Below are 15281 nucleotides of genomic sequence, written 5' to 3'. Positions count from 1 at the left end.
TCTACCCACACTCCACCTATACACCCCCATGGCCCTCCTACCTCACCCCATATCCACACTCACACCCACACCTACAGTCACACCCACACCTACAGTCACACCCACACCCACCCCACACCCACACTCCACCTATACACCCCCATGCCCCTCCCACCTTATCCCATATTCACACCCACCCCACATCCACGCCTACACCTACACTAAACCCACAACCACAATCCACCCACACCCATCCCACCCCCCAGACACCCATACCCTACCCACACCCACCCCACACCTACATTCACACTAAACCCACATCCACCCATGCCCCCAACATCTCACCCCATATCCACACCCACACCTACACTCAACCCATGCCCATGCCCACACTCACACTCATACCCACACCCACACTCCACCCCCGCCCCCACCAACTCACCCCACATCCATTCCTGCCCCTCCAGCCCCCCTCACCCCACCCCACCCTGCTGTGAAGTCAATTCCACTGATGAGGACCCTCTGGGCAGAGCTCTGTGCCCCCACTCGGGCTGTGAAAGACATGTGCTCTTCTGCTTTGAGCAGCTGTCCCTCCGTGTATGGTGCGTGGGGGTCTTAAACAGCCTGACGTGGTGACATTTCAAAGCTCTTGGATTACATACACTTGGGCCTCAGTTTTGACGCATAAAGAGTTTAGTATTATTATTACTTAATTTGCTGAAGTCATTAGGTAATTAAGAATGCTATGCCTACAATCCACAAGACGAAAAGACTGTTTTTTTTACCCAAACCAAGAAAACCACGAATTAAAAATTGAAAGCGCCCACCCACCATCTAAACACCACCGTTATCCCTTGGCCTGGGTGGGGACAGTCTGCCAACAGAACTGAAAGTGGGAGACTGAGTGAAGAGAAGGGTGCGCTTAGTGGGAGACACAGCACGGGCCGAGGGGGAGCTCCCTGGGAACGGGAGCCTCAGCCACTTCCTTTCCTCCTTGACCGGCGACAGAACAGCACCAGCATCTGAGTTGGGGCTTCTATGAGCTCGTGAGAAAACTGGCCAAGGACAAGCCCCTCTCCCCGCAAGTCAGGCTCTGACCTCTGGGTCACTTACAGCCCAGGTCATCCCCCGACAGCCCTGGGGACACCGCTGGCCTGAGTCACCTTCCCCCCTCTGCTCATATTTTCATTCTTTCTGCTTTAATATGACCATGTTCCCAGTGGTGCAGGGACACACGAAGCATTAGCGAAAATAGGAAAAGGGCAAGAAAGTCCCTCCATAAGACTACGGGTGGTCCCTTTACCCAGAGGGGCGAGAGCCGTCACCTCTGGTTCCCAGGCTATTTGCTCTCCCAGCCAAATGGTCCTTCCCAACTGAATTGTGGCCAATACACATGGAGCGGATCTCCTGGAGGGAGAAGAGGCTCTCACTCCTGTCCAGAGCTGTCGTCTTGGGAACGTACAGGGGCAGGTCTACCCTGACCTACAGGCTCGCTGTGAGTCAGCATCGACTTGGATGCTCCTTAAAAAAAAAAATAAACTGGTGGAACTGTATAGCAAACCATTTCCCCGGTCCCCACGGTTTCTGCACCTGTCATTTGATGACTGATGGCACTAGGATCTCAATCGGTCCCCAAACTGTCCCTTCACCGTTGTCAAGCCCCTAGTGGCCTCTCCTTCCCTGGTATTGTTCTCCTTTCAGAAAGGTCTCTGTCCCTCTACTTCCCAGGCTTCCTGTTTGTCAGGAGGAGCCCCACGTGCAGTGGGCTCGCGCACCGGTCCGGTCACCCAAGGTCAGCAGTTTGAAACCACCAGCCTCTTCTCGGGAGAAAGACGAGGCTGTCTGCTCCCATAAAGAGTTACAGTCTCAAACCCCAGTTCCACCCTGTCCTATAGGGTTGCCGTGAGTCAGAAATCAGCTCAATGGCAGTGAGTGTGACTTAGTATCTCCAAGATCCAAACAATCCTTGCCCCAGTATGCCTGCCTTCTTTCCATGAACACCGGAGTTTGGCGTGGCAGGCAGGGCTTCACGTAGACGGTCCGTGCATGGAAAAACAGAACAGACACATAATGGGATTTTTCCGTGAACATTTTGAGGCCTTCCTATAAGGATCCAGACTTTTCCCTTTTTGAACATGACCTCTTGTGGGCATTATCCCAATACCTTTGAACTTCTGTTCAGGTCTTCTGGGATGGCGGCGGAATTCTTCCATGCCAGGTGGAGGAGGGGACTTCAAAGAGTTCCTGGAACAATGTCACCGTCTTTTCCTTCCAATTCCCCACAGGCCTTTGGGAGCCACTTCATCAATTATGTGACAGTGAACTAGCCAAGTTGTCCAGTTAAAGTTTGAAAACGTAAACAAATAAATCACCGAGATGAACAATTGTCCTGGGGCATCCTTGTCCCTTCTTCAGAGGGGAAGTGTGGAGAGGGCAGTGGGACCACCCACAACTTTGTGACTTTTAGAAGCTGGTCTCCCAAGGCTCAAGTGTCGACCAATGGAGATCCCCTCATAGAGGGGTTTAGGAGAGGAGATGGGTTAATTAGGGTGCGAGGTAGTATCGATGAAGAACACAGCTTTCCCCCAGATCCTGGATGCTTCCTCCCCCCAACTACCATGATCCGAATTCTACCTTGCAGGGCTGGATAGGACAGAGGCTGTACACTGGTACATATGAGGGTTGGAGGTACAGGGAATCCAGGGTGGATGATACCTTCAGGACCAAGGGTGTGAGGGGCGATGCTGGGAGAGTGGAGGGTGAGTGGGTTGGAAGGGGGGAACTGATTACAAGGATCCACATGTGACCTCTTCCCTGGGAGAGGGACAGCAGAGAAGGGGGGAAGGGAGACTCCGGATAGGGCAAGATATGACAAAATAACGATGTATAAATTACCAAGGGCATATGAGGGAGGGGGGAAAAAAAAGAGGACCTGATGCAAGGGGCTTAAGTGGAGAGCAAATGCCTTGAGAATGATTGGGGCAGGGAATGTATGGATGTGCTTTATACAATTGATGTATGTATATGTATGGATTGTGGTAAGAGTTGTATGAGTCCCTAATAAAATGTAAAAGAAGAAAAGAGAAAAAAAATGATTAGGGCAAAGACTGTACAGATGCGCTTTATACAATTGATGTATGTATATGTATGAACTGTGAAAAGAATTGTATCAGCCCCAATAAATTGTTAAAATAAATAAATAAATTTAAAAAAATAAAAATAAAACCAAAAAAAAAAAAAAAAGAAGAAGCTGGTCTCCATCAGTACCCTCTGGTGGATATGTTTCCATCTGCGATTTAGAACTGACCCGAGGGCTGGGAGTTTGAGATTAAGATCTTGCCAGCAAGGCACCAACATAAACCCAAAACTCAGCCTGCGTAACCATGATGCCGACTCACTGCCGTCCTAGAGGACAGGGTAGAACTGCCCCTGTGGGGTTCTGAGATGGTCACCCTTTATGGGAGTAGAAAGCCCACTTTCCTCTCCAGGAGTGGCTGGTGGTTTCAAACTGCTGATCTTGCAGTTGGCAGCCCAGCAAGGAACCACTACATCTCCAGGGCTCCCGTAGATCACCCACCAAAGAAAAACATCCCCACTGTCACTGAGATGATTTCGGACTCAGTGACCCTATAAGACAGAGTAAAACTGCCCCTTTTGGGTTTCTGAGACTTAAAAAAAAATCTTTCTGGAAGCAGACAGCCTCATCTTTCTCCTTCAGAGGGCCTGCTGGCTTCATACCACCGACTTAGAAGTTGGTGGCTCAATGCTTAACTCACCGTGCTACCAAAGCTCCAACATACATTCCCAAAGTGAGACTGGGTTCCTTTACTACGAGGGGAAAGGTACTACCCTGGATTTAAAGAAGTTTCTTTTCTAAAGTCTCTCTTTGATGATAAAACACACAGGCGCATGCTTCCCCACATCCCTGTCTCCTCTCCTCTTGTCTTGGCGGGCCTTCCCCGACTTGGTCTGTTTTCTAATAGGGGCCCTGGAGTCTCGCTGCTCTCCTCTCTCTCCTATAAACCCATGTGGGCTCCTCACGTATTCCTGCCATCCATTGTTATTTTTTCCTGCATTCTTGGGGGCATCCGTGCTTCCATTGGGGCCCTGTCTGGTTGGCGCATATATCGTGTGAATATGTATGCACCTCCAGCCCTCCTCCTTTACTGCCGCTCCCCACCCCCACCCGGAGCTTGCCATCCTTAGAAAGCCCTTTCTCATTCGGAAACCAGGGCCACATCTATATCCTTCCTTATCGGTTCTGCTGCTCTCTTGCAAAGCTGCTCTGAAATAGATCTTGGGTTGGGGCAAAATGTAAGACTCTGGATTGATTTTCTTCGCTGCGGAGCTCAGCAATTTACCCGATTGTCTTAGGAAAGATCCAGTCACCGCCCATCCATTTCGGATGCCTTCCTCTGCTTCCGAGACGTCCCCACTCTTGCCGCTACCCCCCTCCCCCTGCCCCGATCCTGTTACTGTTAGCTGTTGCCCAGTCCAATTGGTCGTAGCAGCCCCGCTCCAAGGGGTGTCAAAGTTGGGACCTTCATGGAAGGCAGGTCACCAGACCTCTCTTCCGAGGCAGCCGGGGGAGTGTGCAGATCAGCCTCCTTTGCGCTAGGGAGTCCTGGTGCATTGTAGTTACACAGAGGCTGCAATCCCCAAGGTCTGCTGCTCGAAACCCCCAGCTGCTCCGCGGGAGAAAGACGGGGCTCTGTACTCCCGTCAAGAGTCACAGTCTCAGAAGCCCACAGGGGCAGTTCTCACCTGTCCTACAAGGTCACTCGCAGTTGGCATTGACTTGATGGCCAGGTTTCTGTTTCTTGAGGGCTTAACTGTGTGTGTTCCTTAACTGTGTGTGGTCTTGCTATGATAACCGGAAATAACAGGACAGACTCTGATCGGATGGACACCGGACCCAGGTGGCACAGGGTGCTAAGTGCTGGTGGTGCTAAGTGAAAGGTGGGTGGTTCAAACCCATCCACCGCTCTGAGGGCAGAGACCGCAGGGGCACCAATGAGCCAGCAGGGGCTGTGGGAGGGTGGGTACAGTCTGAGTTCAGGACTGATTTCTTCCACAGTGCCTCGAGGTACCCAGGGCTCAGAGCCAGCTTCAAGCCGCGAAATCTCATCTCTGTTCTAGTCCCATTTTCTGTGCTGAGATAACATCTGCTAGTAAAACATCCACGCAAATTGATTACAGATCCTATAGACAGTAATTTCAGAAAATGCTGGCTCTAAGAATGTCCCCAAGCATTTGTAGGACACTTTTATTGTGCCAGGTGCCGGGGGCGGGGGGGGGGGGCAGTGTCACCAGGGCTGGCATCACCCAGTGGGGAAGATCCTAGTGCCCCCTAACCGACTCCTCCCGTAGCAGACCATCCAGCATTGTCAGTCGCATTATCGTGCTATCACTCCCACCCCGGGGCTCCTATGAGATAAGTATGGCAGCACTTCTCAGCCTGGGTGTGTGCATTCAACACAAAGCCGCTTTGCACACTCTTTCTGCCTTGGATGCTGTTATCGACCGCAGCGCTGTGAGGTGCTGACCAGAAGCCTCTGTGAAAAGTTCCCTCCTCCTCCTTTTCCTTGAATTCCTACTTCCTTCTCCAAACAGCCCTGGATGCCGGCTCACAGACAGGACGTACCACAAACCAAAGCCAAACTCACTACCACCGAGCTGATGCCAACTCATCAGGACCCTACGGGACAGGGCAGATGGGCCCCTGTGGGTTTCCAAGATGGGAACTGTTCATGGGAGTAGAAAGCCCATCTTTCTCCTGCGGATCGGCTGGTGGTTTCGAACTGCTGACCTTGTTGTTGGCAGCCCAACCACTACATGACCAGGGTCCCTTATCCATGTGCTGGTGCAGCTAAAACAGCTGAGGACGTGTCAGAACCAGAGCCCACTGGCAGGGATGGACACAACGGTACGGGCTCACAGCGTCTGCAGAGGAGCCACGGCATTCTCGGCATTCCGGTTCACTGGGTCGGTCACTGCCACGACAGTGACAGCTGGGACCAGAGTGCGGGGTAGGGGTGGGGCGGCGGCACCCAGGGAGGGAGCACAGGGTCTTAGCCTCACGGGAGTGTGTACGCTGAGCGAGTTGTTCTCATTGGCTGCCAGGACCATGTTAGGGAATCAGTCATCTGCTTCTCTTGAAACCGTGAGGAAGAATTCCCCCAGAGAGTCATTTCAGCGTCACCCTCTCCGAACATGTCACTGGTGTGGTGTGTACCCCTGTGTTCCTTATTGCTACCACTGCCAGACACGATCCTAAGTGTGTGCAGGGACAGGTTCATTGTAGCTTCACCTTCCCAGGTGCGGGCGGACTGCTCTTCCCAGTGCAGGGACTTGGAGACATGCATGCCCTGCCGAGGTCTCCCCAGCCTGTGAGACAGCGGCCAGGACCAGACACAGACATTTGACAGCCGGAAAAACCCTCCCCTATGTCTTCCAAGGCTCTGGTCTTTGTGGAAGCAGTCTGCCGGGGAGGGAGGGTGTGTGTGTGTGTGTGATTATATTCAGCACCCTAGAGTCAATGAGGACTCCGAGCTGCCCCCTGTGGGTTTCAGAGACTGCAACTGTGGACGGGGAGAAGAAAGCCCAGTCTTTCTCCCTTGGAGCTGCTGGTGGCTTTGAACTGCCAGCCATGAGAATTGCAGCCTGATGCACAACCACTACACCCCCAGGGCTCCTATGTACAGACACATACACATGTTCGCACTATTGACTTTGTGGTTAGTAGTCCAATGCTGAGCCATCTGCGCCACTAGGGCTCAAACTATGTTGTTGTCTGGTGCCATTGCGTCCGTGCTGAGCCATGGCGACCCCGGGCACAACAGAAGGGAACACTGCCCAGCCCCGCGTCACTGTTCCTCATGTTTGAGTCCACCGCTGCAGCCACGGTGCCAACCCATCTGTGCCATGAGGGTCTTAACCATCTGTGCCACTACAGACTCAACTTCAGGAGCGCAGGCGATGTACTGCATGACGCACTGGGCTGCTCACAGTGCTGCCAACTATAAGGTCAGTAGTTCGAAACCAGCAGCCACTTCCTGGGGGAAAGATGAGGCTTTCCACGCCCACAGAGTGGCAGCCTCAAAAACCCACAGAAGCAGGTTCGCGATGACTCAGCATCGACCTGAGAGCAGGGGGATACTCCCAGTTCCCAGAGAACGTCCAAGTCCCAACGTTCCCACAGAAGATGTTTCCCATTCCCTCGCTCACTGCCCCTGCCCCAAGTGCTCTCTTCCGAATGAAGGAAGGCCTCTGTGGCCTGGTTCCCAGCTTTGTGTCCCGCCCCCAGCATGCTGCGCGGCAGCCCCAGGGGGAGCAGGCCAGGCCCTGTCTCAGTTACCTCCCCGTAGGCAATGGTGTTGTTGTATCGCCTCATTTCCGGGTACACGTGATCCAGGTACCACTGGAAGCTCTTACACTTTAGGCTCTTCCTTAATGCCCGCCTCTCGGAGACGTCGCCGATATCGATGCCTGGGTTCTGGAAGCAGAGAGAAGCAGAGGGGGTGTAAGTGGCCGTGGGTTTCTGGGCAGAGGGGGCAGGAGGAGCCCCTTTGGGGAGGACATGGGGTGACTCATCTCCTCTGTAGCCCCTGCCTCTAGGCCTGTGCTCCTGTGGGGCGTGATGCGGGGCTAGGATGCTGGTCGCACCAGCTGCTGGCACCAGCACTTCTCAGCCCAGCAGGGTCACCCAGGGTGGTCCCTGAGCTGGACAGAACATCCAGTGACCGCCACTGTTCCAAGGCTTCCACCCGGATAGTCTTACTCACTCCTCTCTGTCTGCTAATGTAATGGGCTACACATGACAAGGTCAGCAGTTCAAAACCACCAGCCACTCCTTGGGGAGAAAGATGAGGTTTTCTGGTCCCATAAAGATGTACAGTCTCGGAATGTGTCTTGGTTTAAACACACTGCTGTCAAGCAGATGCCAACTCGTAGTGACCCAGTGAGACAGGACAACTGCACCATGGAGCTTTTGAGGCTGCAAATCTTCCGGAACAGACCGGCTCGTCTGCTCTGGAACCATCACCCTTTTGGTTAGCAGCCCATGCTGAACTCACTGGGCCAGCAGGGCTCCTATGCTCAATGAACTTGTTCCATCTGGGTGAGGGGAAAGATGAACACTCTCGGAAATACGCAGGGGCAGTTCTACTCTGTTCTGTGGGGTCACTGTGAGCCAGAATTAACTCGGTGGCAGTTTGTGCCCCCCCCCCCCCAAGCCTACTCTCTGTCTGGTTTGGCTACAAGAAACAACTTCAGCAAAATGAATATTTAAAAAAAACCTGGTCACCCTGAGCATCAAGAACCTGGTTTCTTTCACATCTAGCTCAGTCACTAGTAAGGCCTGGGACACGTGGTTAAGCGTCCTGGGCGCCAGATGACAGTGGCCACGTGTTATTTCAGTCACACCCCAGCCCCATCTGTCAGTGTGCATCCCACTGTGTGCCTTTCACACTGCCAGGCTGTTGGAAGCTCTGCCAGCAGGATTTCATATATCAGCAGGGGCACCCACAGTGGATAGATAGACTAGGAAGAAAGGCCTGGAGATCTTCTTCCAAGAATTTGCTGGTGAAAACCCACAGATGACCACAGGACAGGGTCCTCCCTTGGGCTGCTGGAAGACCAGGCCCCCAGGCTGGAAGGGGCATGGACGACACAGTGACCACTACCACAGGCTGGTGTACTCTGACCGGGAAGTGTCCCATCATCTTGCACCCAAGTCACCAGGAGCCGAATGGCAAGAGGAGCTAGAACTGTCCGGAGCGGGCCTGAGCAAGCTGCTCCTGGTTGCAGCTTCGAGCCCTCCCCTTCCGTAGAATCCCCAGTTGGCAGCGACCTCGTCACCAGGTGACGTCTCCGGACTTCCCACAGTAACAGCCCAAAGCCAATTATCAGACGGCTTATTTGATTAAGACAAGAAAATAGGTGCTTATCGCCGCCTACCGCCTTTGCCTCCCTCCTCTCTTGCCCCCCGCGGGCACCATCTCCCTTCGTGGGCTCTCGGTGAAGTTCATTATACGCAGAAGTGAAAATAATTTTCCATTGCAAAGCTTGTAATGATGTTCTAATGAATAATTCACTCTGCTTGTACAGAAATGAACCTGTAATGGGCTGCCGGGCGCTGACGGGGGAAATGAAGATGCTGAGCTGTGACTGCACAGGCTTAGCCACCAGAAGGCCAGGGGATTCGTGAGGTGTGTGTGTGTGTGTGTGTGTGTGTGTGTGTGTGTGTGTGTGTGTGTGTATGGTGGAGGCAGAGTTCTCTCTGGAACCAGGCGGTATTTGCGAGCCGAGTTCAAATCATCTCATTACATTTGGGGCCTTCACACCAGGCTCTCAGAGGATAACCCCCTTGCCAATGGCAATCGTTCGAAGGCAAACCCGGCGAGGCGACTGTAACACTGTTTTGATTACGCCCTGAGTCAGGAAGGATTGCGAGGCCTTAGTTTGTATCCGTTTTCACTGTTAATAAGAAAGTCGTGGTGAGTGCTGTCGGGTGGCTTCTGACCCACGGGGGCCCCTGTGCATGCGGCAGAACTGCCCCAAAATGTGTGGTCAGCTGCTGTCTTTGCGGGAGCTTTCTCCCATGGAGCCATGGGGCCAGTCAGTGGGTTTGAACTGGCAACCTTTCAGCTAGGAGTGGAGAGCTTGCCACTCACACTCACTGCCACTGAGTCAATCCCGACTCGCAGTGACCCTCACGGACAGAGTGGGAACTGTCCCCGTGGTTTCTGAGGCTGTAAGTCTTTACGGGAGCAGAGAACGTCCTCTTTCTCCTGTGGAGCAGGTGGTGGGTGGGAACCACTAACATTGTGATTAGCAGCCACATTCAAAGCCAACCCCACTGCCTGGGGTCGACTGTGACTCACAGCGAGCCTAGAGGCCAGGATCGAATGGTGAGTTTCCCAGGCTGTTGATCTTTCCTGGAGACGAAAGCCTCATCTTTCTCCCAGAGAGGCTGACGGATTCGAACTGCTGGCCTTGTCGTGAGCAGTTCAACATACAACCCCTACACCACCAGGACTCCTAACCCACAAGGGGGGATTTAAAGTTCCTGGAATGGCAGGATAATGGGATTCTCCCACAGGCTTTCTGAAACCCCCTCCTGTGTAGGTCTCTGGTCCTATTTCTCTAGCCACTCCTGTGCTGGGGGGGGAGGGGGGATGAGTGTCTGGCTGAGGACTGCCCCCCTCCCCTGACGCCTACACTCTGGGTGGTGAGGGGTGGGTGGGAGCAGGCCTCACCTCAAGGGGCAGGTTCCAGGCTATGTACACGTGGGATTTGTAGTCGTCCATCCACACCTCGGCCACGCGGAGCGCATTCCTCTTGGTGTAGAAGCCGATGTTGCTGTGGTAGGGCTTCTTCTTCCGCTCGATGTGCGCCACCCGCGAGCAGGGCAGGACCTCCATGCTGCCCCCGCAGAGCCACACCTGAGGACACAAGGACCTGGTCAGCCTCCTGGAGCAACGTCCAGAGCCTCCCCACCCCACCCCACCCCCGGGTTCCAAAGGCCGTGGCTCTGCAGAGTTAGTGTGAGCCAGAAGTAACGAAATGTATGCTGGTACCCACAGTCCCTGGATCAGGTAGTTTCTGCAGGGGAGTCTTGTTCAAGCTGACTGCTACCCAGTCGATTCCCATGCATGATGTCCCCAGGTGTGTCCGGGCGGAACTGTGTTCCACAGGGTGGGGGGGGGGCACACTTTCACCTTTGGGAAGTGGATTGCCAGGCCTTTCTTCTGAGGCACCTCTCAGGCCAACCTTGTGGGAAGTGACCCAGCAAACCCAGAGTGCATTCCCGGCCTGAAGGTCCAGCATTGGATAGGTACTTCCTGCTGCTGGCAGGAGCCCTGGTGGCAATGGAGGTTCCTTGTTGTGCCAACAATCCCAAAGTCAGTCGTTTGAACACCACCCCAGTGCCCACCCACCCCCACCCCCGTCACTCCAAGGGAGAAAAAAGAGGCTTTCTGCTCCCATAAAGCTCAACCGTCTCAGAACCCCCCACAGGGGCTGTTCCGCTCTGCCCTATGAATTGGAACCCACTCAATGGCTGTGCGTCTGGCTTCCGCTCTCCGTGGTTGCTGGCTCAGATGTCTGTCCCATCGCCATTCCCCCCCCCCCCCCCCCCGCCGGTTGGGACTGCATCCTTAGCATGCCTGCCAGCCGGCTGAAACTGACCATGCAGCCACCCGCAATGACCGGAGATTGGAATAGTAAGCCCCCGCCCTGCCCCTGCCCCATCTTTGCTGAGACAGATGACGTCACTGGAATGCCACTGCCACTGCAAGCCAAGCCGGAAGACCCACCAGCAGGCAGCTCAGACAGAGATCAAGAGCCAGCCCTTCACGGCACACAGAGTGGGTGTGGTGTCAACACAGCCCAGGCTTGGAGGCTCAGGCCCTCTGGGAACAACCTCAGCCCAGGAGCCGGGTCCCCCTCGCACTACTGGAGGGTCACTCGGAGTCAGCATTGACTCGAAGGCAGTGAGGGCAGTGAGTTCAGGGTGGAGCAGGAGCCCGGCTGGCACAGTGGGCTATGTAGTGAGCTGCTTAACCACAAGGTCAGTGGTTCAAACCCACCAACTGAGCCACGGGAGAAAGACGAGGCTATCTTCTCCTGTAAAGAGCTATCATCTTGGAAACCCACAAGGGCAGGTCCACCTTGCCCTATCAGGTGGCTGTGAGTTGGTACTTACTCGATGGCAGTGGGTTTGGTTAGGTTGAGGGGGGGCTGGGGAGCCTTGATGGGGTGCCGGGTGGTACAGACGACTGCTAGCTCACAGTCCTTTAGGGAAAACAAGTCTGGCCCCGGAAAGGCAGAGTCCCAGAGCTGGACTTGGCCCTCATGGTCTCCCCTGCTCCCCGCCCCCCGGAGAAGGTAAGCTGGCTTTCTCCCCGTTTAAATGTGCATTCTTTCCACTAAATTGGACGGATGCATAATAGCTTCCCTGCTAAAGCCGTCTTACAAAAATTCAATTTCAATCTTCTGCTTTACTTATTACTGTTTCTCAGAAATGGGATTTACAAATATGGACCCGCAGACATATCTCAATTTAAGCACCGCAATCGCGAGGACCCCTAAATGCAGGGATTATATTGCCGGTCGATACAAGTCATTTCTCTTAATACAACAGGATGAATTAAAATGGAGCTTGGGAATGACATGCGGGGCAGGGCAGGGGCGCAGGCCGAGAGGGGCTCGCCTGATGGACCATGGACAGGGTGGTAGAGGGCATGTTTTCCTCTGATCTCAGTTGCTGTGGTTTGTGCGTGGGCGTGTGTGTGTGCACACCTGCGTGTGTTTCACTCTACTGGGCCTATGTTCACCACTTTGAAATTTATCCCAGCGCGGTTCCAACCAGCTTGGTGGCGTGATACTGCTGAGAGATGTGAGGCTTCCTTCCCTATTAGTGGTGGTCCAGGGGTAGAATTTTCACCTCCCATGCGGGGAGACCCCGGTTCGATTCCCACCCAGTGTGCTTCAAGCGCGCCACTGTCTATCTGTCCGCAGAGCCTTGCTGCGCCCTGCTATGACTTAAAACCCATTTCAGTGGGGCTTCCTGAGAAACACAAGAAAGGTTGGGTACCTATTTCCAAAAATGATCAACCAATGCCAACCATATGGATCACAAGGTCCGAGTGGCAAGCAGCCAGTGACAAAAAACGAGCTCAGGCCATCGAGTCCATGCCAACTCACCTCCACCCTGTAGGACAGGGCAGAACTGACCCTGTGAGTTTCTGAGACTGTCACTCTTTAAGGGCGTAGAAAGTTCTGTCTTTCTCCCTCGGGGCAGCTGGTGGTTTCGAACTGCTTGCTTATCTTGCGGATTGCAGTCCAGTATGTAATCACTAGGCTGCCCCAGCTCCTCCCGACAGCAAGAGAAGTGGCCAGGCAAGCCTCGGCGAAGACCTGGAAGCAGCCGTCAAGAGATCAAATGACGCACTGCACTGGGTACATCTGCTGCCCAAGACCTCGTGAGCGTGCTGAAAATCAAGGTTACTCTGAGGACCAAGGTCCGCTTTACCCAATCACGATATTTCCAATCGTCTTATTGGCATGTGAAAGTTGGCCACTGAATAAGGAAGATCGAAGAGGAACCAATGCATTTGAATTAAGGTGCTGGGGAAGAATATTCAAAGTACCATGGACTGCTAGAAGGACCAAGAGTGCTGTCGTGGAAGCATTATGGTCAGAGTGCTCCTCAGCGGCAAGGATGTAAGACTTCTCCTGTACTTTGTAAACGTCAGGGGAGACCAGTCCCCGGAGAAGGTTGTCAGGTTTGGTAAAGCAGAGGGGGCAGCGCCAAAGAGGAAGGCGCTCACCGAGATGGATTGGCACAGTGCCTAACAACGGGCTCGTACGTAAGAATGATCGTGAGGCTGGTGCGGCAGCGGGCGGCGTTTCCCTCTGTTGCACACGGTGTTGCCAGAGGTCAGTCTCCCTGCCCTCTGGAGAGGACATCCTCCTTCCTTCCTCGGTCCTCCCTCCCTCCCTCCTCCACCTTCTCCTCCTCCTAACTCTGATATGGAGACTGAGGACCCCAAACAATGGATAGGTGTTTGGCCACAGTAAGAAGCGCTCATGCAGGTCCAGCCCCCCCACCACGTCGTTGGAGAAACAGACACCGCAGTTACGCCCCTGGTTAATAAGAAAGCTCCCCCCAGCCCGGGTACTGGTTATCCGATTAACATTACAGGATGGGGGCCTGGTATTTACTGTCTCAGAACCACTTTGTGGCTTCAAACTGCTGACCTTGTGGTTAGCAGCCAAACTTGTAACCACTATGCCACCAGGGCTGGCCACAGGCTTCTCCTAGGTACATTCCATGGCTGGCCTCCCTTGCAGCGAGGTGTGGCCATAAGGCTCCTTATCACAGACAACATGCTTGTGAGGTGTGTCACCCAGGGCCTGATGGGGTAGGACAGCCCCCCTCATCCCCTGCCTTCCCCACCCTCTCCCGCCCACTGCACTGAGACTATGGACTCTTCCTGGTGAAGACTGAGGGGCCCAGATATCCCTGAATGGCCCCATGGAAGGCTACCTGCTGACCGGGAGCACCTGGCTGATTCTGAGACTGGGAGGTGTGCTTATTCCAGAGGTTCGAGGCTTACACTGGGCCTCTGGGTGCAGGGCTGTGCCCCGTGCCCGTGAAGCCTGCTTTGACAAGCTCCCCCGAGTTCCCTTCTGCCCGTCCGATTTCTGCTTCTCTCCCAGGAAACAATCCACGCCGCTGCTCCCACACAGGCTGGGCGTCGCACAGGGCAGCGGAAAGTGTCACTCAACTGCCCCATCCCGCTCATGCCGTCCCCGCTGTGGAAACTGCCGGAACGGCCGGCAGCTGCGGAGTGTTTCAGACCAGCGGTCTTCTCAACGGTTAAGCTGTTCTCTCCAGTGTGGCTTTGTGCCTGCTCTCCTGCCGCGTGTCCGACGGGGCTCCAGGCCTGGGGTCTGCGTGCACACGTGCAGGACGCATCTCCCATCCGCTGCCTTGGGTGCTGCACGCTGTGCAGCTCGCTCCCACAGCGCCTGTGGGGAGGATGCACCGGGAAGAGCCCCTGCTCTCTAGTTCAGGTAAGACGCAGCGGTGGCCTGGCACGAGCTTCAACATACTCCCCCTTTTGCTCATCCTGCTTGGTAAAGTAGTGAGAAAAAATAAAAATGAACCAACTGCCTCCCTGGAACTAATGCCAACTCACCGAAACCCTCGAGAACAGGGCAGAACTGCCCCTATGCGTTTCAGAGGCTGTCCTTCTATGGGAGTGGAAAGCCTCATCCTTCTTCCACAGAGGGGTTGGTGGTTTCAAACTGCTGACCTTTGGGGTCACAGCTCAGCATGTAACCATCATGCCACCAGGGGTCCTTCGGTAAGGCAGAGGGCCAATGAACAAGAGGGAGGCCCTCAACGAGATGGACTGACAGAGTGGCGGCAATAAGCTCAGAGGTGGCAGTGGTGGCGAGTATGGTCAGGAACTGGCAGTGTTTGGTTCTGGTATGCATGGGGGCCGACTTGGGACACCCAACCACAGCCATCGTGCTGGACTGGGCTCGCGCTTCGGATGTTCTTACGGCGCCACCTAATCACACTGATCAGAAACCCTGACTCCCACAGAGGCAGCCCCAAGATTTCCCTGCGGTGTTGGAAGCCCCAGGCATGGGAACCCGTGTTTCCCTTACCCTTCTGAATCCTCTGAGAGGCTGGGACAATATCCAACCCTTCCTTGGATCATGGAGCGGGGACCAGCAGTCATCCCTGCGGGCAGGGGACAACAGTCCTAGAACACGGGGGCCAG

At 54.4% G+C, this 15281-nt stretch overlaps 1 protein-coding gene across 1 annotated transcript in view; it reads right to left on the bottom strand.

Moving 5' to 3' along the window:
* GALNT17 (polypeptide N-acetylgalactosaminyltransferase 17) overlaps positions 1-15281 on the bottom strand; it is a 389162-nt gene that overhangs the window by 18071 nt on the left and 355810 nt on the right. The window contains exons 7-8 of the mRNA XM_075528539.1: positions 10239-10424; positions 7337-7474 (exon numbers count right to left, since the gene is read on the bottom strand). Of these exons, the coding sequence (XP_075384654.1) occupies positions 7337-7474; positions 10239-10424 (324 nt within the window). The remainder of the gene's footprint in view (positions 1-7336; positions 7475-10238; positions 10425-15281) is intronic.

The sequence above is a fragment of the Tenrec ecaudatus genome, chromosome 12, assembly GCF_050624435.1.
Source record: "Tenrec ecaudatus isolate mTenEca1 chromosome 12, mTenEca1.hap1, whole genome shotgun sequence".
In the NCBI taxonomy this organism is placed as follows: Eukaryota; Metazoa; Chordata; class Mammalia; order Afrosoricida; family Tenrecidae; genus Tenrec; species Tenrec ecaudatus.
Note: the sequence above shows the minus strand (reverse complement) of the source record. Positions and strands in the feature narration are given on the sequence as shown.